Here is a 23312-nt window from a genome sequence, read left to right as displayed (position 1 = left end):
TGTTGTATGAATATCTGAACATGCAATATATCAAAAGAAAGAACAGAGCCTCTGCTTTTAAAGAAAATATATTGTTTTATTCTTAAACTCTTTTGTTCTGTCTTCGTGCATTCTTTTATGTGGTAAAGTTTAATCAAAAAAGTGACATTTTGAACAAAAAGCTGAGAAAATCGCATCTTGTCATAAGACTGCGACAATGCTTCTATGGCTTGTTTCTTCTTCTTTTTCGCCTGTTTTGATCCGGAGATTCTGTATTCTTTCAGAAGATACGTAATAGCACCCCCTACCGTAAACAGTAAAAACATGGATTGCCTGAAGATTCTGTTAATGCCTGGGAAGCATTGTGTCAGTTGTTGTAAATGAGATGGGTCACGATGGTCTACTAGTCATCCAATATCCACCAGTTCATTCAGGTTTTCCTTTAGTTTGCATTATAACAGTGTGCCGATACACCATTTGCACCCTCTCAAAGATTTCATCTTCACCTCTACAGCCATACACATGTAGATCGATGTATTTGGCATTTGCACAGTGTTTTTTGCCTGTCAAAAAGCTTAAAACATTTAAAAAAGCTTTGATTCCTCTATTCTGTTCCATCAGCTTTATCTAGCTGTTTTTGAGCGCAAAAACATCAAGTGACTCAAAACCAGCCTTTTTATAGGCAACCCACTGATTTGTTGATACTGAATATGTTGTTTGCGCTTCCCCAAACTGGGTTGGTGAAATGGCGGTGGTGTTTCTTCATTAGGGTGGTTTGAAGAAGACTAATCTTGGGTTAGACAGAGCGGTAACTAACTCTGGCATCACTGTCAAAACTGCTCTTCCAACCTCCGCTGAGTGGTCAGAGACACTCATTAGGGCGAGTGAAAGGGAGGAAGAAAGGAGAGAGGGGGGAAGTAGAGAGCCTGAAATGTAGCACGTGTCTCTCTCTCATCTTTAAGAGTGCAGTGTCTACAGTTTCACATACCCTTCACGTGCCCGTCCAGACTTAACTCATCTCATCTCAGGCCATTTGCATTATCGTGGAATAGTAATGCCAGGGCAGACTGTGTGTCTTGCAATTCCATATCAGCTGTTGTTTAAATACAACAGGAAATCAAAACTGACCTTTTTTTACTTCCTTAATAAATGTCATTGGTCTTGTTTGTGAGTTGTGAACAAGAAAGGCTCTATACACAGTCAGCCATGATTGATTCATTCCAAGAAACAAAGTGTTTAATAAGAGGGGAATTACCACCCTAAAGCTAGTTTCCACCTAAATACATCACATTACACAAGTTAAATGCATTATAAATACCATTTCATTTTGTCTAATGGGAGAAGCTAACAGTTAACTTCCTGTATAATGTTACCAGAAGTTCTGGCTTTTGCTGTGTTAAAAGCATGAAGGCATTAGTGTCCTCTTCCTACGCCAAGCTGTGTTGTCTCAGTGTCACCTTAGTGCTCTCAGAGAGTCCTGTCCCTCAGACCTGTCATAATCTATTACATGTAGCTGCAGGTTGGTGAAAGGGCTCCACTTTTCTCTACTTCTACTGCTTCTTCTGCATCATCTTCATTCTTCACAGTTTAACCTTCAATTGCAAGCCTTTCTTTGTCTCATGTCTAGTCCTTTTTTATTATTATTTCTATCAGAATTCAATCAGAAGTTTTAGAAATAGTGACAGTAAAGACTTTTGCATTCAATTTTGCCATCATAGGAATAAAGTACATTTACAAAATATATTAAAATAGAAAGTAGGACTTTTAATTTGTAACACTATTTCACAATTTTACTGTTTTTACTGTATTTTTGATCAAATAAATACAGTCTTGGTGAGCCATAATGCTGCATTTAAACTGCAAAGCATAATGCACAGATCTTTTGACCATATACATTTTTCCCCATTTGTTTATATTCACTTAAAACAACTTCGGAAGCACAAAAGGAGGAGCGATGACAGTGAAGGACGAGAGAGGACCAGGCCTGGACTATTTGACATTATGTTTTGATTGTGTGTGTGGGGCAGTCGTCCATGAGGGGCTGCCGCTTTTACTTTCGTTTTGTGTTTGTTTATTTTATATGATTAAAGTTGTGAAATGCTGGCTGGTTACTGCCTCCTCCTTCCCTGAATAACAAACCATGTTAAAGTTGTGTTTACACATGTGCAACAATGTACAATCTATGTCAGACATGAATAAAAACTTTTATTTTTTGTGCCAGTGTAAAAGCAGTCCAAGAGACAGTGTGCTGCACTGATAAGGCAAATGCTGACCAAGTATTTGAAGGTTGAACATGTGACCTCACTGGCTACTGATACAGCAGGAATCAATCAGCTGTGCACTATAAAGATGATGTGATTGCAAGCAGGTTAAATACTGACCTAGAGTTTCATGACAGAACTTTGTATATGTGTTCTTAAGTCACTCCAGACATTGTATGTCAGTCAGAACTCTGACCACTAATTGATCATGGTCACTGATAGAGCAGGTATTTGGCATTTGGTGGTCTACTACCAGACCAGGATATTTAGGACATTGATTTGGGTTGCTGCAGCTGAGAGCTCTGAAAGCATATCCTCTGCCACTTAATAGCTGTTGTCTGGTACCCGAAGACATGAGACAAGCCTTTGGCGTCTGACAGAAAGAGAAGGAAGAGACAAAAAAGTTTTCCTGAGATGTTTTGAATCTGGCTTCTTAGAATTGAGTGGAAGTGATCTAACCATGGCTTTCAAGAAATAAGAGCTCACAGTTTGAGGTTGGCAGAGAGGATACACTGGTTTTGTTTGGATTTAGAAAGATGCCTTTGAATCTAAAGCCCGTGGGATCTGTCAAGAACACGTCAAATCTGCAGAACGTAGCCTGACTTTTTTTCTTCTTCTGTGGAACACAAAAGAAGATATTTTGAACAAAAAGTTACTGCGATCCAGTGTTTGGATGGTAAAATTCTTCAAAATATCTATTTTGTGCTTCTCTTATGTTTATGATGTTGTATTGTAGTATGGGTATAAAATGTTGTTCATTTTGTTTCTTGCATACTTCAGTGTTCTTGTGTAATTCAGTCCTGAAGGTAATCCTAAAGTAGGCTTATCGTTTAGTACAGCAGGTTCTTATTGCATGTCTCCTCTGGTAATACACAGAATCATGCATCTGTTCTCTGTCAAATACATTGACCTGAAAATGACCTAATTATTTATTCATGTAGAATCAGACGTGCACTTAAGGTTTCACTTTTCCTGCATTGTTAATGCCAGGTATATATAATTACACTAAAATGGCTAAATGGTAGTCAAACAAGTGCATAGTTTTATCATTTGAGCATTACTCATGTCACTTTAGGAGTTTAGACTGATCAATGAAATGTGGAGGTATTCTCTTATAAATATTGAATTAATAGCTAATGAGTTGTTAATGGGTTATTGAATAACTATGATATTCTTTTTAGAGACTGATGTCTTCATATAGAGTATTAAGACTAGGGTTGCAAAGGGGCGGAAAATTTCCAGAAAGTTTCCAGTAAATTTCCATGGGAAGTTAAGCTGGGGAATTTTGGAAATATTAATTACTACGGCAACCGCTTGCGCGTCCACTCTGAAAGTAACTGTACCCATAAGAGACGGATAGGGTAAACGTACCTATTAAGCTCAAGTACCCATTAAGCACACTACCATCTTGAAGCTCAGATTATAAAAAGAAACAGCAATGTATTATCCTATTTGATGTATTAACCAATTGATGTGTTTGTTACTATATACCTCCTGTAATTTTAAACCAATCAGACCATTGCACACTGAGATATGTGTGTTCATGTGTTCACACTGCCTGGCGGCTATTTTCAAAGCTGTCTGAAAACTTTGACCAGGAGAGGAGCCCCTCAAATGTGCATTTTTTATATGTTTAAGCCTTTATTTTGAAGAAGTACATCTTCTTATTGCAAAATTAAGAGATTAATGTTTAGACTTTTGCATATTATAACCTGGAACCTGGATGTGGGAAATAATTACAGTTAGATCTAAAAGATAGTTTTAGCAACATAGCCCAGATGCTACGAACATAGCTAGCTTACTAGCTGTATAAGATTGTGTGCTACACTAATATATTACTTCACAGGCATTAATGGCTTGTACTTTTAAATCCATAATATTATAATTTTACATTTTATTGATAGTCTGTGGTTTTAAACTGCTGTAATTTTTAAAGAATTCATATTATTGTTAGGTGAGCTTAAAGGGTGCACTACTATGACAATCACACAGCTTCAGTGTGACATCAATTAGAAAAAGCATAATTTCATAGATATTGTCATTACTAGTTGTTCATATTAAAATTGGTATAAACGTAATACATTACCTAGATTATTAATTTAGCTAAATATTTTCCTTTAAATTTAATTTAATATTTATTAATTAAAAAATTGTTTTTGCTCCAATTAAGCACAGTGTGTGCTCCCTTTAAGCTCACCCACATTAAACGTCTATGTAAATACTTAATAATCAGAATTTAAATATTAACTGATGGTTGTCACTATGTTAATCTTCAAAAAAATGATTAATAAACTTATTTTCACAGTCTTAAGATGACAAAAGCTAGACGAAACTATAGTGTATGCCCAAAGATGAAAGAGGCATGTCATACAAAGAAGGAGCCATCAGAAACCTGTCGTATCTGTCCAAGAAGTTTGGAGTAGACAGGAAAGCTCTGACCCAGAGAGTTAAAGGGATACTCCACTTTTTTTGGAAATAAGCTCATTTTACAACTCCCCCAGAGTTAAACAGTTGAGTTTTACCGTTTTCGAATCCATTCAGCCGATCTCCGGGTCTGGCGGTACCACTTTTAGCATAGCTTAGCATAGATCATTGAACCGGACAAGACCATTAGCATCTCTCTCAAAAAAATGACCAAAGAGTTTCGATATTTTTCCTATTTAAAACTTGACTCTTCTGTAGTTACATCGTGTACTAAGACCGACGGAAAATGAAAAGGTGCGATTTTGAGAGTATAGTTCCTAGCCATATCAGCCTAGAAAATTGCAACTTTACATTTTCCGTCGGTCTTATTACACGATGTAACTACAGAAGAGTCAAGTTTTAAATAGGAAAAATATCGAAACTCTTTGGTCATTTTTTTGAGAGAGATGCTAATGGTCTTGTCCGGTTCAATTCATTATGCTAAGCTATGCTAAAAGTGGTACCGCCAGACCCGGAGATCGGCTGAATGGATTCGAAAATGGTAAAACTCAACTGTTTAACTCTGGGGAGTTGTAAAATGAGCCTATTTCCAAAAAAAGTGGAGTATCCCTTTAAGGAGCACATTGGTTTGTTTTGTTATTTGATTTTTCAATATGTGTTACATAGCTGAACGTGGACTAGTCTAGATGTTGCATTGAGTTTGAATGACACGTCACTATGAATAGGATAGGCTACCTGATCAAATTGAATGCCTTGTTGCTTGATTTTAGTGTTCTGTTTTTTTTGTGATTGACTCTGTACCTTCAAATAAAACTTTTTTCAATTATTCCTTAAAAAGGTTGTTTAAAATAAACAAGAATTTTTAATAAAACTTGTTGTGAGCTTATTGGGAACAGGGGTGTGCTTAAAGGGTACAAAACGTACCCATTAAGCACAGCCAGACTTTTTATATTTAATGATGTACATCTTAATTGAAATACTTTTGTCATTTAAAATAAAATGAAATATTATAGTGTGAGAGATTAATATTTTATTTTAAAATAACTTCTTGTACTAAAACCAATATCTTGTGCACTAAAAATGTCTCAATGTAGATTTTGGTGAGCTTAATAGGTACGTTTACCCTATATACATTATTTAAGGTTATTTCTATTCGTTAGGATATTGATATATGAACTTGTTGTCAAGTAAGCCCCGTTGCGAGCATGTGCGTCTCTCTAAACTTTCAGTGTGCTGCACTGCTCTAGTTGACTTCTGCGCCTTCCCCCCCGAAAATATCACGTTAATTTTGAAAACGTAATTCCTTTTGTGGATCCTCTTGGTCTTTCTTCATGTTTCTTTGACAAATATCAGTGTCTCAGTCTCACGCACGCTGCACGCGAGTTAACCAGCCTACTTATTTACATGTCGCGGTATACACGGAATAAAAAAATCTGTTACGGTTGACATTTTCTTCCGTGGTAACGATATAGCGTCATACCGCCCAGCCCTACTTATGTGGTAAATAAAGTTATGCTAGCTTATTTAGCATCTAACCTATCAGCTTGCTATCTACTAGATGAATACATTTGTATGTGATATTTGCAATTTAAACATTTAATAAATATATTTCCCCATAATATCATCAAAACGTACTTCACCTTGTTTAGTCCACAGGCTCAAAAGTGTGCCTTCAATAGTCTTGTGCTTTGGGCTTCTGTACATGTGATGGAGGCATGCACAGTGCCAGTAGGGGGTGTGGTCTCAATAGCCATGCAGTAAGCAGTGTACTATGTGCATGTGATTGAGGAATGGCATGGATATTCAAGTGTATTTGAATGGCATCTGTTTGTTTTAGTCAAGATTATGCTAAAATATACTTTCCTCAACTATATTTAAGTTCCCTATGAAGAGCCAACCTTCAACTTTGAAAATTCCCAGTTTATTCCCGTTTATTCCCATAAATTCCTGTTAATTCCCTTAAATTCCCATTAATTCCCATGGAAAGTTTCCATTTTTGAAAATTCCCAGAATTTTGCAACCCTAATTAAGACAGCCAACTGCTGCCACTCTGCAGACTTTAAATAAACTCATTAGTGTTTTTATTTTAAGGATGAAAAATAAATGTTCATCCCTTTCCATTTTAAGACATGCACTTGACTTGGGGATTTCAGATTGTAAAGTGTTACTGTGTATGAGTGTTTGTATGTGTGGGTGTAGTGTGTTGGTGGTGATCATTTTTAGAGACTTACGTCCTGTCCAATGCAGAGACTGAATCACACATTCACACAAATAGAGCTGAATTACCAAGATGGTGCTCTAAAGCAGGTCAGATTACAGTTAAACAGCAATCGGCACTGAAAAATGAATCATTGTGTGATGCTCAATGGTGTCATGGTAAACCGAGTAGACCTTCGCATCTCTTAAAGTACACTACCGTTCAAAAGTTTGGGGTTGCTAAGTTTTTTTACTGTTTTTGAAAGAGGTCTCTTATATTCACCAAGGTTGCTACTGTTTGATTACAAATACAGTAAAACAGTAATATTATAAAATATTGATAGAATGTGAAATAGCTGTTTTTATTTTAATATTGAAACGTAATTTATTCCTGTGATGCAAAGCTGAATTTTCAGCATCTCTTCAGTGTCAAATGATCCTTCAGAAATCATTCTAATATGCTGATTTGCTGCTCAAGAAAAAAATCTTATCATTATCAATGTTAAAAGCAGTTGTGCTACTTTATATTTTTGAACCCTACAATATCTGTACCCTACAATATATTACATGAGATTCTGATTATACAGACACACTGTCTGTATAATGCACAAGGCAGACAAATGTATGTGTGCAATCTGTTTGAGAATGTGAACCATTCTTTATTAATCTGTCAGTATTCGAAAGGATTATATGCATTATAATTACATATCATTTTTAGACTTAATTCAAATACAGACAAACTTTCTGTTAGCCAATCTGTTAAAAATGTTATCCTATCTCTGTTCATATTTTTTGCCAAGATGTCAGCATGTTTTCTCATCTGAAATGTTGGTGCATCTCTAATTCCTTCCCATATTTTTGCTCAATGCACAAGTCAGAAACTCTTTGTCCCAGTGCAGACTGGACTCCTGATGCCCAGACAGCCGTAATAATGCCCATATGGCATTGGATCAGCATGGCTTAACATATTAGTGTTACCCTGAAGGTTTAAAGCTCTGGTTAGGATGCTCTGTGCAAACATGAACCTGCAAAAATGCCATGTACAAACCCTGAATTGCACATTTTATCTTATAACCTAACCAGTAAATACATCTTGAACATCTATCAAGCCACATAGACAAACAAATGGCTAGTTCTACTACATAATAATGTGTATATAATCAGCAACATCCTGAAAGGTAACACACACACATAAGCGGCACAATGGCAGTATCTATGTAAGCACTGTACGGTAATGAGTCTCAGTGCAGCCTGTGTGTGCTGTATTTAGCTCTGTTGTTACACAATAGTCTTGCTCTCTCTCTCTTTATCACAATCACCTTGCACTCTCACACACAAGCAAAAACTCTCAAACGGACCACATTGGCACAATCACACACACTCAGATCAGACCTTCTGGTGACCAAACGTCTGGGGGGAATCTCTGCAGGGAATTTGAGATCAGCCACCTGCATTAATCACCTGGAATAAGTATTCAAGTATAATGCAGTCAGAGCTGTGGCTTATGGGAGAAGAGGATAGAGAACTCACTCACATAATTTTCTGTCTTCTCTCTACTACCCCTTTCCATATTGTTGCCGCAAGCAATTGATTCTATTATTCAATTTGTTCCAGTTTATTTTACATTGTAAATAGAAATTTAAACATGTCTTTAGTTCTTCATACAAGTCATTTACAGTACTATTTGATCAAAGTTAGCAGGTGTGATCTGAAGGAGGCAGAGGAAAGGTCATAGGGATGTTTAAATGTTGTGGTGGAACTGATCCAGGATCAGCCGGACCAAACCGGATGCTCAGCTCTGGCTTGCTTCCTGGATTATTGCTTTGACTCTACTTTCCCCCTGTCTGGGATGCTCTCTCACCTATCTGTATGTCCTGTGATTAGATTTCATAGGACTGCATCTTTATGGGTACCATTTACTGCAAAGAAATTAAAGTGTATCTATACACTACTATTCAAAAATTTGGGGTTAGTATGATTTGTTATTGTTTTGAAAGAAATCTCTTATGCTCATCAAGGCTGCATTTATTTGATTAACATACAGTAAAAACAATAATGTTGTAAAATACTGCATCATTACAGTTTAAATGTGTTTAAATATATTTTTTGATGGCAAAGCTAAATATTCAACCGCTATTACCCTAGTGTTCAGTCTCATGTGATCCTTCAGAAATCATTCCAATATGCTGATTTGCTGCTCAAGAAACATTTGTTATTATCAATGTTATACATTTTGCTGCTTAATATTTTTTGTGGAATTTGTGATACCGTTTTATACGTAGTGTATGTGTGTGCGTGCAGGTTTATATTACATTGTGGCGACCAAATGCCCCCACAAGGATAGTAAAACCTGAGATCACCTACATTGTGGGGACCAGGTTAATAATGGGTTAATAAACATACAAAATTATATATTTTTTGAAAATGTAAAAATGCAGAAGGTTCTGTGTGATGGGTAGGTTTAGAGGTAGTGTTAGTGTTGGTGTAAGGGGACAGAATATACAGTTTGTACAGTATAAAAACATTACGTCTATGGAGAGTCCCCACAAAGATAGTGAACCAGACGTGTGTGTGTGTGTGTGTGTGTGTGTGTGTGTGTGTGTGGTTTAAGTAATCCGCTGGTCATGAGTAAGGTAGGAAAATTCCTCTCTCAGTTTAAGATGCAAAGGAGGAAATGAAACAAGTTCAATGCAGCAGCTTTTCACCACAAACCTATTAGCACTGGAAATTCACAGTTTAATCTGTATATCAGCCAGACACAAACACATACACACACAGACCTTACAGTACAGCTCAGGGCAGTAAGTCAGACAGGGTGAGTTTGTTCCTCTAAGTGATCTATCTCCTGCTTTCTCTAATTTTAATCATGACACTTTATACTCCCCGGCACAATTTAGAGGTCACCACTGGCCGCAAAGATGCACACTGTCTGACCTCTGAGTGTGAGGGAGACCGTGAGAGGACAGGCCTTGTTATGAGGACCATTAACTCTTCATTCCCAAACCAGCACTTTTGTTCACATCTTGTACTTACACATGGTAAACCTTCCATGTGATTTTTATTACAAAAAACATGCTTTAATATTTCCATAATATATTCTTTAACTGGCCTGAAGTGTTTTAGCCCATCAAATGTGAGGGAATGTTGTTCTTAACCAATTATTGCAGGGCAAAATAGAACTTGGTGTGTGGTACAATTAAATTTTTAGATCTTTTTTGTTAATCTGTAGTACATTAATGCATTATGTGTGTTAAAGGAATATGTGTTTTATATAATCCGTTCTCTCTTTGTCCGCAGGGGTGGTCTGATGTGGAGGTTGAGGAGGATACTGATCTGGGTGCTGGGAATCTATATCGCTATACCTGTTATCATCAAACTCTGTCCAGCAATACAGGCAAAATTAGTATTTTTAAACTTTGGTGAGTTTTCTTATCCAATCTTTTCAACTTGGCCAAACTATATATACATTTTTGGATGAAAGCCAGAAGTTTTCCATATACCTAGGGGTTTCTTTGTATACAGTTTGGCATTTAGACAAAAACGGTTTTTGTGCGTGTGTGTGAATGCGTGTGTGTGTTTTGGATATACTTTTATCATCTTAAACAAGTGTTTTGGTCAGTCTTTGTAAACTTTGATATTCATATAAGTATTTTTTAACTAAACTAATTCTCGTGAGTATTTTTTATGTTTTGCAATGCCCAGACCAGTCATTTTGCATTTGCATTTTGTTATTCAAGCAAAGCTGCCATGTAAGCTGTCATTATTTTGGTTGCTGCATCAGTTTCTGTTGATATATAATTGAATACAGTAACTTGATGGGTCAGTTTCCATTATTATCTGCTGCTGCAAGGACAAGCTTAGGGCAAAACACCTCAAGGGAAATGTAGTATCCAAGGAGATTGTTACACTGCATTTTCCCCTGTGAAATATTCAGCATGCTCAGAAAAACTCTGAAGACACACATTCAGTCACACACACTTAAAGACATCAAATTAAAAACAGCATAGTGCATCTTCATAAAATCAAATATTTTGCCTGTTTCGGAGTTGTGAAATAATACACTCTGTGGCATTTCAAAATTTATGTGAATTTTTAATCTTGTCCTAATTTATACTTTATGTACCTTAATTTATGTACCTCTTTCATGGTAATTTTACAGTTTGAGGTTGGTAAGATTTTTTAAATGTTATTGAAAGAATTCCCTTTTTGATATGTTGATTTGGTGCTCAAGAAACATCTGAAGCTGAAGTTGCATTGTTGACAGAATATTGAATAGAGGGCAGGGTGCTGATTTGGCGCACCTCCTCTTCATCCCTCGCGGTTGGAGGGGAGTGGTTAATGTTATTCTATCCAAGCCATCAAACTGACATCATCAGAGCAGGAACGCCATTCCAGAGCAGAAGCTAATTTTGATTAAAGATTACCACAACAAACTATTTTTTTCTGTGGATTAAAGCAACACTAAGTAAAAAATTTTACCTTAAAATAATGTTTCCAAAATGGTTTCAGTGGTTCATCAAGTCGTAACAGGGTGAAAGGCACTTCTGGATTCGCTTTGCAGCCCTTTATCTGCTATAACCACACTATGCAAGATTGCCAGACCGGGTCGCGTTTCTGTAGTTCGAATGAGACATAAGAAAACTACAAATTTGACTTGCTTTACGTCAAGCATTACAATAGTCATTATTTAGTTTTTCTTCGTTTCTGATGGCGCAATACGTCATTCTTTCATGAAATCGTGTAACATACTCTACCTTGTCTGTGGACATTAATATCGGTGCTGGATAAACAGCGAGCGTGCGTACGACAGTAGGCTGCGGGCGGCGAAATTATTTACAACAGTGGTAATGGACAATTCCGCTTCCAACCTGTAGGGCGACCGAAGAGGAAAAGTTCCTTAGTGTTGCTTTAACTTGCACAGGTTAATTGTACACCAAAAGACTAGTAAGGTGAGCTAACAAAGCTAACTACACCATGGTCCCACGACTTCAACGTAACCACTACTAAGCTTCCGACAACTCTTTCAGTTTTTATCTAAAACATTTTCCCAGAAAGTTTGAGTTAGAATACTTTATGAGAGCACAATTATAAGCATAATAAAGCGGACTTAGTTGACCTGTTTGGCGTGAAAACACTTAATCTCCTCGACAGCCCCTGTAGTCCCATTTATCCACTTGTTAGCAACGCCTTTTTCAAGACAATGTATTATGTCGTAGAATACAACGTGAAAGTGTCTTGAGCTTGTGTTCACAACAGACCGTATTTCAGCCATTTAACCAAAATCCCATTAGAAAAAAAACATTGATTCGGGACGATGGAACCAGAAGTGCTAAAATGCTAACTCGTTTCTGCGTTTTTGGCCTACAAAGTGACGTCATTCCTGGACCACTCTATTGCCTATGCACATGTTGTAGTCTTTGAAAAAAACTTGATGTTTGGGGTCTGCTTTTTGTTCAAAATGTTGCTTTTTTTTTAATGAAACTTACCCATATTCAAGTATTGCTAAACAAAGAATGAATAAAGCTAAGATGGGGTTTTCTTTAATCAAAAATGATTAAAAAATGCTGGTGGTGGCTGGTAACTATATATAAAAAAAAAAAAAATGCTGGCGGGGAAAGAGTTAATGAATACAAAGTATAAAAAAACAGCATTTATTTGAAATAGAGATATTTTTTAACAATCTAAGTTTTTACTGTCACTTTTGATCAATATAATGCATCCTTGCTGAATAAAACTTAATTTCTTTCAAAAATCCTACTGACCCCAAACTTTTGAATGGTAGTGTACCTGTGAGTGTTCAGTAACGCTGATCCACAGTCTCTACTTTGTCCTCTTGTACTAAAGCCTCAAAACCTGTTTTGCAACATAATGTCTTTTGGTATATAAAAGTGTTGTCAATTACAGAACAGACTCTGCTGGACATCATGACATTAATAAGACATTTCAAACATTAAAGTTGGATACACAGTTGCAGTTTGGGTTTATAGTCAGCGTTTCGTTTAGCCTGGCAAGCCAGACCCACATCAAGATGTTGGTTTACAACATTACATTACATATCCTGCCACTAGGGTGCGTCTAGATTTCTAGGCTACCTTTTGTTGTTACGACCAAACAAAGCCGTCATTCATCTATCAATCCAGTTTAAATGCCCACTCTGTTCAACGCTGAGATCCTGTTTCACTTCAACAGCCTCTCACATGTCTCTCGGTTTTATCAGATTATTCCTATGTTGTCACATCATAGTTTCATTTCTCTGATATTAGTCATGGTTCTGTGGTGTTTTGGGCTGATGTTAGCATTAGCATTGTCAGCAGTGTCACACCGCTTCTGTCAGCTGATGTGTTTCTCCACACTATGTTCTGCTTCTGTTTGCAGTCTGAACTAATAATGGACAGACTCTGTGTAAAAGTGAGACTGTAAGCATCCCTGTGTCTGCTTTACTCAGAGAGAAATCTGTGACTAAGGTTGGTGAATTTAGTCTAGTCATCAGTCTCCTGAGAAAGCTTGTGGCACACTTTCAGTTCTTAAAAGGACAAAGCACAGACAGTCATTATATAGATTCACGTGACTGTTTTCCAGTCTTACAGTGACCAGACTTGCAGAATTGCAAAAACCTTTGTATGAAATGATTTACCAGCATGATTACTTCATTTGTAAATGTTCAATAACGATTTATTATTTCATCAAAATTTGTCTTTATTGAAGAGAGTGTAAAATTAAAACTCACTCAATCATCTTAAATCTCATTAGCAGTTCTTTGTATGGAAAATGGTATTTATAGCAGAGTTAAACTAGAACTAAACAATCTTTTTTTTTTTTTTTTGGCTTCTGTACCTTTTAAGACTCCTACAAGTACACTACCGATCGAATGTTTGGTGTCAGTAAGATTTTTTAAATGTTTTTGAAAGAAGTCTCTTATGCTCACCAAGGCTGCTTTTATTTGATCAAATATACAGGAAAAACAGTAATATTTAAAAATATTATTACAGTTTTTCTATTTTATTAATTTTTAAAATGTAATGTATTCCTGTGATGGCAAAGCTGAATTTTCAGCATCATAACTCCAGTCTTCAGTGTCACATGATCTAATATGCTGATGTCTTATATTTATCGATGTTAATAACAGTTGTGCTGCTTAGTATTTTTGTGGAAATCAAACTTTTTTTTCCAGGATTCTTTGATTAAAAAGAAAGATAAAAAAAGTATATTTGAAATCTTCTGTAACATTAAAAATTTCTTTAATGTCACTTTTGATCAATTTAATGCATCCTTACTAAATTTGAGTATTAATTTCTTTTTAAAAAATCGTACTAACCGCAAACTTTTAATATAGTGTACATTACGTTTGTTATGATTGAATAATCTACAACAGGGTTTCTCAAACTCGGTCAAACACACCTAGCTGTGAGTTTCTAGTAATCCTGAAGACATTGATTAGCTTGCTCAGGTGTGTTTGATCAGGGTTGGAGCTAAACTGTGCAGGACAGCGGCCCTCCAGGACCGAGTTTGAGAAACCCTGATCTACAAGTACTAGCATAGATCAAACTGGCGTCTATTAGATAAATTGATAAATCTATCAAACAAAATTTGCTGCTATGTAACACAATACAAAATTAAAGTGCATTAATATTAACTGAGCCATGCAGAAGTTTCTTGGAGATGTATAAATCACAGTGGTCAAATGTTAAAGGCAACATGAAATAAAAATTGACACTATTTTAACTTATTTCGATTTCAACTGACGATTCCATTCTGGTATCTGATGCAGACTTTCCAAGATCCCATCAATTCCCGTTGGATAAAACAAAAACAAAAAATATCCTGTTTAACTGAGAAATGCATCAGCTTCACATTGACTGATTTCTCTCTGTTTCACTCTCTTTCAGTGCGAGTGCCGTATTTTATAGATCTGAAGAGACCACAGGATCAGGGCTTGAATCACACTCACAACTTCTACCTACAGCCGGAGGAAGGAATCAACATTGGAGTGTGGTGAGAGCACAGACACAGACTACGGCTAAAATACAGACACAGCCTGGCTTACCTCCACTCGCTATCTCTCTGTCTCTCTGTCCTCACATTCTCTACCCTACAGTTTCTGTCCCTCTCTCTCTCTCTGCCTATGGCCATGGCTGTCTTTCTGAAGGGCGCACTTATTGAAACGCAGCCTGTGGCCTAAAGTATGTAAATCCGTAGTGACAGAGGACTGCACGGGCCCGTGGCTGCTGGCCATTGGGTGTGACTGTGAATGTGTGTGTTTGACTTTCACTGAGTAACAGTGGAAAGGGCCATATAAGCCTCCTGGCACTGATGCTTTAGTTTTCTCTCCGTAAATAAGCTCATTTGTGTACTGGTCATATTCAATATTGAATAGGAGAATCTTTTGTAATAAATTCTTGGTGAAGTCCTGAAAGAGTACATTACTATGTTTGGAGTCAGTCAGAAATTTTATTTTTGAAAGAAACTAATACGTGAAATGAATAATCCAACAAGGATGTATTAAATGAATCAGAAAAGTGACAGTAAATACATTTATAATGTTGTATATGTATAATGTTATAAAAAATATATATTTTTCAAATAAATGCTGTTCTTTTGAATTTTCTATTCATCAAAGAATCCTGAAAAAAAAAAAAAATTCAGTTTTCAACATTGATAACTATAATACTAGTTTCTTGAGCAAATCAGCATATTAGAATGATTTCTGAAGGATCATGTGACACTGAAGACTGGAGTAATGATGCTGAAAATTCAGCTTTGATCACAGGAATAAATTACATTTTAATATATTTATTTTATACTGATATAATATTTCATAATATTACTGTTTTTACTGTATTTTTGATCAAATAAATGCAGCCTTGGTGAGCATAAGAGACTTCCTTCAAATACAGTAATAATTTGACCGACCCTAAACTTTTGAATAGTAGCACATGCCTGTGAATCAAACTTTTTCACTATATCAAGTGCAGGAAGCAGTGTTGTAACAGCTGTATGTTCTCTCTCTCTCTCTCTCTCTCTCTCTCTCTCTCTCTCAGGCACACAGTACCTACAATGATGTGGAGGGAGGCTCAGGCAAGAGATCCTGAATGGTTCGACAAAAGCTTCCAGTCCAATCACCCTGTCATCCTGTATCTCCATGGTAATGCTGGAACAAGGTAAACAAACACTCAGGGACACGGGATCAACACCACTTTCTATAGCCCACTCAATCTCAAAATGATTCAGTGTTCGTTAAAGGCCAGTTCACACTGCACCAACAGTTTGTCAGGTTTTGTCGGATCCGTGTGTGTTAGCCATCAGCATATGTTGCTGTTGTTTTTGCTCATTGAACATGTTTGTTGGGTCATGGAAATTGACGTTCTTTAATCTGGTGATTGTCTGTGTTGTTCGCCGTCTGTAGGTGCAATGTGAATTGGCCTTGGAATACAAGAGTCGTCGATTTCACAGAAAATCGTATTGTGTGTGATGGGCACAGACTCAGATTTTTTGCTTCAGACTATGATTCCAGCCATATGGAGGAAATCAAACATGTTTGATATTTTAAGATATTGTTTTCATTTGTCATGCATTTTGTTGCTAGGAGAGTTTGTTGTGTTCAGAACATGATGTAATATGATAGTATGACACCCATTTTTCTGTTATCATTTTACAAAGTCGGCAAATGTCGGATGCCTGATGTTTTAAAATCTGTTCAAATTTGAAAAGTCATGTAGTGTATTCCTGGATTTATAAGGATTCTGTCAAATGCAGTTCAATAGATGCAGTTGTTTGGTCACTTTACTTGAGTATGTTTGTGTGTGTGTGTTTCAGAGGAGGGGATCACAGAGTTCAGCTCTACAAGGTAAAAAAACAGCAAAGATGCATTAAATTGAAAAAAGTGGCAGTAATGTTACAAAAGACTACTATTTCAAGTAAAGGCTGTTCTTTTGAACTTTCTATTCATCCATGAATCCTGACAAAAAAGTATCATGATTTCCAGGAAAAAACTGTTTTCAACATCAACAAAAAAAGTTTGTTGAGTATCAAATCAACGTTTCACAATATTACTGCTTTACTGTATTTTTTATCAGATAAATCTTTGAAAAAACCATTTAAAAAAAAATGACCAGCCCCAAAATTTTAAACGGTATATTTAAGATTTGAAAGCTTTGTCTGCAGGGTTCGTAAGCCGTTTGGAAATTTATGTATTTTGATTTAAGTCATTTCTAGGTTTGAATTTGTTTGGAAAATATTTGTGTTTCCAGACTATTGCCCTTATTCAGTTTTCTAAAATATAAAAATAATAATTTCTACAAATAAATTGATCATACAAGCAGAGTTCTTTTCCCCATGGCGTTTAGAGCAGGCTGCCAAAAGATCAGTGCTAGGCTGGATCTGCTGGAGGGACTCTCTGCTGTGATTGGTTGTTACAATGAAGTGTAATTATTTGTTAAACAGCCAATGAAGCAAAGTGAATGGACATAAACATTCCTTTTGTTGCAGCAGGGATTGAAGGTTTACTGTTATTTAAATTTACATGACAAAAATGAATAACATTGCACTGTTTTAGCATTGCAGTTTTAATAAAATGTCTGGGTTTGGTGTTAATTGATTTGTTTGAGCTACAGTAGTTATAAACTTCCGGCAATTATTTGGCAACTTAATAGCATGTTAACAGCTGGATTTTAAAGGAATAGTTCACCCAAAAATTTAAATTTCCTGAGTATTTACTCACCCCAATGCCAACCAAGATGAATATGACTTTCTTTCCTCAGCTGAAGACAAATTTAGGTTTTGGAGGGAACCATTCCAGAATTTTTCTCCATCTAATGCAAGTGAAAGTTGCCCAACGTAAACCATTTCTGACGGTCCCAAAATCCATATTTAGGCAGCTTCAAAGGGCTCCACACAACCCCAGCTGACAAATAATGTCTTCTCTAGCCAAATAATGAGTCATTTTTAGAAACAAATAAAAAATTATAAATTTTTTAAGCTCTGTGAAAGAAAGCCATATACATGTTGGATGGCCTTGGAGTGAGGAAATGATCAGGAAATGTTTCCTTTTTATTTTTAAAAATGGTCTGAATAATCTACAGGGAAGTTCTGGAAATTTGAGTCTTGAAAAGTATGGATTATTTTTAATTTTTTTTATGGAAAATGAGCAGGAACCCTTTTTTTTGTCCATTTGTCTATTTGAGTAATGTCAGGCATTTTCTTTTCCTGTCTCTGCAGGTTCTTAGTTCATTAGGCTACCATGTAGTCACATTCGATTATAGAGGTATGTTGGGTGTCATTTTTAAAGCATTATCCTATCATTTGAGTCAGAATCCCATTCCCAGTGCCGGATTGAAGCACCATGTGGTTTTGTTTGTTTGTGCAGGTTGGGGTGACTCTGAGGGCAGCCCTTCAGAGAAAGGGATGACGTCAGACGCCCTCTTCCTCTACCAGTGGATAAAGCAGCGGATTGGCCAGAAGCCCCTGCACATCTGGGGTCATTCACTCGGCACAGGGTGAGATGAACTCGCCGGAGCCATCTCAGAGAGCTCTGAGGATAGTGTTCCTTTCTCTAGAAGTGGAACTTCTTGTTCTTGGAATAATATTTTGGCATTCATTTGACATAAAGGAATTGATTGTGTAACTCCCTGTGGCATATTTGAACTGCTGCTGATGCTGTACATTCCTGTTTTTCCAGAGTGGCCACTAACCTAGTGAGACGGCTGTGTGACAGGGGTACGTGATCATTAGTTTGTGTATACTTATGGGCAGGAATGTTGAAACTGAGAACAAACCGTAGCCAGCAGTGTAAAACTACAATTTGAGACCAAGTAGAAACTTCCGACAGCTGGTTACAGTCGGTTGAACCTTTATCCTCCGATGGCTAGCACCCATTTACCTACCTTCAAAGAAATCACATTGAATAAAGGGATGAACTCTGTCACCTCATTATTATTCATCAGCCAAGCACATTCTTGTAGACATGTTCCCAAATGAAATGATTGAAAATCCAAAAGTGTGATTTCCAGGGCTATAAAAGTTGTGGAAATTAATAGGATCTTAAAATGTCAATGTACACCGCTATTCAAAAGTTTGGGGCCAATCAATAATTCTATTCAGCAAGGAGGCATTAAATTGATCAAAAGTGACAGTAAAGACATTTATTTCAGTAAATTACTGTTCTTTTGAACTTTCTGGTCATCAAAGAATCCTGAAAAAAATTATCACAGTTTCCACAAACAAATTAAGCGGTACAACCGTTTTCAACATTGATAATAATAAGAAATGTTTCTTGAGCAGCAAATCAGCATATTATACTGATTTCTGAAGGATCATGTGATGCTGAAGACTGGAGTAATGATGCTGAAAATTCAGCTTTGAATCACAGGAATTAATTTTTTTTTTTATATATATATTAAAGTAGAAAACAGTTTTTTAAAATTGGAATAATATTAGGTTTTTAATCTATTTCTGATTAAATAAATTCATCTTTGGTGAGCAAAAGAGACTTCTTTCAAAAACATTTTGAACAAAAGTGTACAATTTTCTCAATATGCTTCTAAAGTATTTATTTGGCTAGAGTTTACTGTTTGTGAGTGTGATCTATATTAAGCCTTTTCTCAAAATCCTTCTAATCCTCACAAATGACTGTAAAAGTGATGGCTAATTCTGGAAAAGCATTGGTCAGAAAGTGTGGAAACCCTAAATGTCAAATTTGAGTCTAAAACATTTGTTAATATTATTTAATAATAATTATAATTGGCTCACATAAAGAACGATGAATGTAAATTGAAGTGCCCTGATCGCCATCAAGAGTTTAGGAATATCATTTCTTTATTTCTTGTCAGTAAGGAAGCTGCGACTCTGATTTGACGTTTCAGAAATAGACAAGCTTTAATAGGCACTGACTAGATTAAGAGTGAACTTATGTAATCGGCAAGCACTTCAAGTCTTTAAGTTACATAAGCCTGTATTTGAGCCGCTGTTACAAAACTTGAAGGAATTATGCAGACTTCCTTCCTCTGTGTTTACAGGAACGCCCCCTGACTCGCTGATTTTAGAGTCTCCCTTTACCAATATCAGAGAGGAAGCCAAGAGCCATCCCTTCTCTATGGTGAGAAATCAAGTTCCTGTTCACTCTCAAAGTATCATGTATTGCCTTTGTGCCACAAATAAAAGCAGAACTGACCTTGGACATTGATATATGTTCATTTATTATAAATGTGTAACAGGTTTACAGATATCTACCAGGCTTTGACTGGTTCTTCCTGGATTCAATTACTGCAAATGACATCCGATTTGCCAGTGATGAGAAGTAGGTTCTTCTTGTCTTTTATTTTGTTTGTTTCTCTGTAAGTTTAAGTGTGATAGTTTGTTTACCCTGTGTCCACCAAGGGAAACTGTTAAGTGTTTACACATCACTGTGTCCTCACAGCTGTGTTGAGATAATAATCTCGGCTCTCTGTTCTGTAGCATTTTACATGCTGGAGGCTTCATCTTCCTCTGAGAATTAGTTTTAGAAACAGACTTAATGTGAATGCTTGTATACTGTAAAGAGAGCACTTTAGTATTCAGCTCCACGTGACCGTTGATTCTTCAGACATAGATGCAGTGAGCATGCAATTCATTACACAGACCTCCAGTGCAAGTTCCCAGGCTGTAATAACACAAGACCTATGAAATCCCTATAAGGTTGTACCTCTTTTGAGTACTTTGGAGTATTTCAAACACCTGAAAATGTGTTTGTCTCTTAGTGTCAAGCACATATCCTGTCCGGTTCTGATCCTGCATGCAGAAGATGACACAGTCGTACCCTTCCAGCTGGGAAAGAAGGTAAAGCATCAACGTCAAACAATGACAGGGTTCATTTAAAGGGATACTTCACCGATTAGCATTAAACTTTGTATCAGTTGAAACCCGGTAGTATTTTCGACTGACCGTGCTTCCCTCCCTCATGTCCCCCTGAGACGAGAGATTTCTGTATTGTGTGTCTGTAAAAAAACCTCAGATGACGAAAAATCGTCATTTTGCGTCATCGGAGGCTTTTTTGGCCAGAGACTATAGAGCAGGGTTCACCAATCTCGGTCCTGGAGGGCCGCTGTCCTGCAGAGTTTAGCTCCAACCCCAATTAAACACACCTGAACCAGCTAATCATGGTCTCATTAGGCATACTAGAAACTTTCAAACAGGTGTGTTGGAGCTGGTTGGAGCTAAACTCTGCAGGACAGCGGCCCTCCAGGACCGAGATTGGTGAACCCTGCTATAGAGACTACAGCCAGTAGGAGGAGCTCGTCCCGCATGTTTTCGTCCCGCCCATAGGGGGTGGGATCTCACGATAAAATGGCGTCTTTTCAGTTTCGAATCAACTAGTAGCCTAGTTGGATCATTTCTTTCGATACTGCCCTCTGTAACCGGTAGGCGTGGCTTGGGAGTGGCCATGTAGGGCAGCGAAGGAAGTGCATTCTGGGAGTTGTTGTCTTTCATCCACATGAGCCAAAAATACATTTTCTGGCTTTTCTCAGTCTAGAAGGCACCAACTTCTAAAATAATTTCACATTTCTACTACATAAATTATTTAAATACACATTCATCTTTCCAGCGGTGAAATATCCCTTTAAAACTGTAGAATGGATAGTTCAGACTCTAAATTCTGATTGGATGAGATATGCTTATTATACTTGGATTACAATAATTTCGATCACTTGTTATGATTAAACAGAATTTCTGCTTTTTAAAGCACATATGGCATGTCTGATTGTATTTTTTTTTTACTTTTATCTGCCATGTTTCTCAGTCTCAAGTTTTGCTATATACATGTGAGGATGTGTATTAAACAACGTTACATGCCAAACAAAATCATATACCAAATAAAGTTGCAGTAAAAATAGGTTTTGTTTTGTTCAGAAATAACCTTAACCTAAAGTTGCAGTAAAAATAGGTTTTGTTTTGTTCAGAAATAACCTTAACCTAAATATATCTTCATTACAAACCATTGGTCTCAATTTGTTTCTTTTTTAATATTAACTAACATTATTATACTATATAGAACACAACCACGGTGTTACTTATAGCTGTTTGATGTAGGGTTATTATAGTTTACTAAAACCATTAAAAGAAATCTGTTACTTGAAATAAAGTAAACATTAACTGAAATAAAATATAAAAACCGTAAATGTATTTTATTTCAGCTAGTTGCTAAACAACATTTCTCAATTTTATTTTGTTTATCTTGATAATATTCATATTATCAGTATTATCATAGTCAGTATATATAAAACTACTAAAAAAGTCAACACAACAAAATGACAACAGAATTATCATAATCTCAGTGCTACTAAAATAACACTGGTTATTATACAACAATAATAATAATATATTATGGTAGCGGCTAATGCATTTGTTTTTTTAAGATAGTTTGTCCTCTGTAATAATAATAATAATAATAATAATAATATTATAAAAATATAATTAATATAATATAATCATAATTAGTATTAATAATAACAACAACAGTAATAATATAAAATGGTACCTGCTAATACGTTTGTTTGAAAGATGCTGTTCTCTCCGTTTATCCACAGCTGTATGATTTGGCGGCTCAGAGTAAGAGTCTGAATGGACATAAGGTTCAGTTCATCCCGTTCTCCAGCGCTCTGGGATACAGACACAAGTTCATCTACAAGAGCCCACAGCTACCAAATATACTCAGGTATGTACTGTACACTTTACAAACTGCTGCCATCTGAACTTTTTTCCAGTGCTCGGTGCTGACAAAACAGTCCAGCAACATTAATCTTATTTTTTTATTTTTTGGCTGTGAATACAAGCTATTTTTAGGATTGTGCCAGGTGGTGTAATTTTGACATTCTGCTCCAGGTCCCTGACCAACAGCCGAGGCAATAGTAATTCAGACATACATAAATCACTGTCATTCCTCTCTGTTCCAGTTCGTGCTGGAACTGAACCAACAGACAGATCTGGTTTTATTTGAGATGGGGGTTATTGGTAATGATTTCTTTAGGGAGACAGACCTTTACATTTATTTAGTAAACTCTAGAGGTGGGGTTCTCAAACATTTTGTCAACTGAATTGCTGTGATCAAAATTATTTATTTGAAATAGCCTGAGATTTTAAGTAATAACTTTTAGTTTTCTAAATGTATTAAATTGAGTTAATAATTGAATGACTGATTCTTTAAGTTGAGTTAAGTGTTATTTTAATTTGTTCACTTTTTTAAATTATTACTTCTATATTAAATACACCTGAACATATTTGGACACTGAGACAACTCTTAAACTTTATGCATTAGTTAAAGTCTGCAAGACTTTTTCCAAGAACTAACTACCTTTCCATGGACATGTTTTCTTTTTCAATTACTGTTGAACAACTAGTCCGACTCCGAAGGTTGTGTTTTCTGGACAAATTAGATCAATTTGTCTAAATTTTTAACTGTATATCTATGGTTTTATAATTTAA

At 36.2% G+C, this 23312-nt stretch overlaps 1 protein-coding gene across 1 annotated transcript in view; it reads left to right on the top strand.

Moving 5' to 3' along the window:
* The window catches only part of abhd12 (abhydrolase domain containing 12, lysophospholipase), a 32245-nt gene that overhangs the window by 5971 nt on the left and 2962 nt on the right, over positions 1-23312 (top strand). The window contains exons 3-13 of the mRNA XM_079853104.1: positions 10158-10279; positions 14747-14852; positions 15899-16018; positions 16674-16704; positions 18075-18120; positions 18223-18352; positions 18535-18572; positions 19871-19950; positions 20069-20151; positions 20591-20669; positions 22418-22545. Coding sequence (XP_079709230.1) covers positions 10158-10279; positions 14747-14852; positions 15899-16018; positions 16674-16704; positions 18075-18120; positions 18223-18352; positions 18535-18572; positions 19871-19950; positions 20069-20151; positions 20591-20669; positions 22418-22545 — 963 coding nt within the window. The remainder of the gene's footprint in view (positions 1-10157; positions 10280-14746; positions 14853-15898; positions 16019-16673; positions 16705-18074; positions 18121-18222; positions 18353-18534; positions 18573-19870; positions 19951-20068; positions 20152-20590; positions 20670-22417; positions 22546-23312) is intronic.

Source organism: Squalius cephalus (genome assembly GCF_949319135.1).
Source record: "Squalius cephalus genome assembly, chromosome: 20".
NCBI classification, from domain to species: Eukaryota; Metazoa; Chordata; class Actinopteri; order Cypriniformes; family Leuciscidae; genus Squalius; species Squalius cephalus.
The sequence above is the reverse complement of the archived record's forward strand: the minus strand, read 5'-3'. Positions and strand labels throughout refer to the sequence as shown.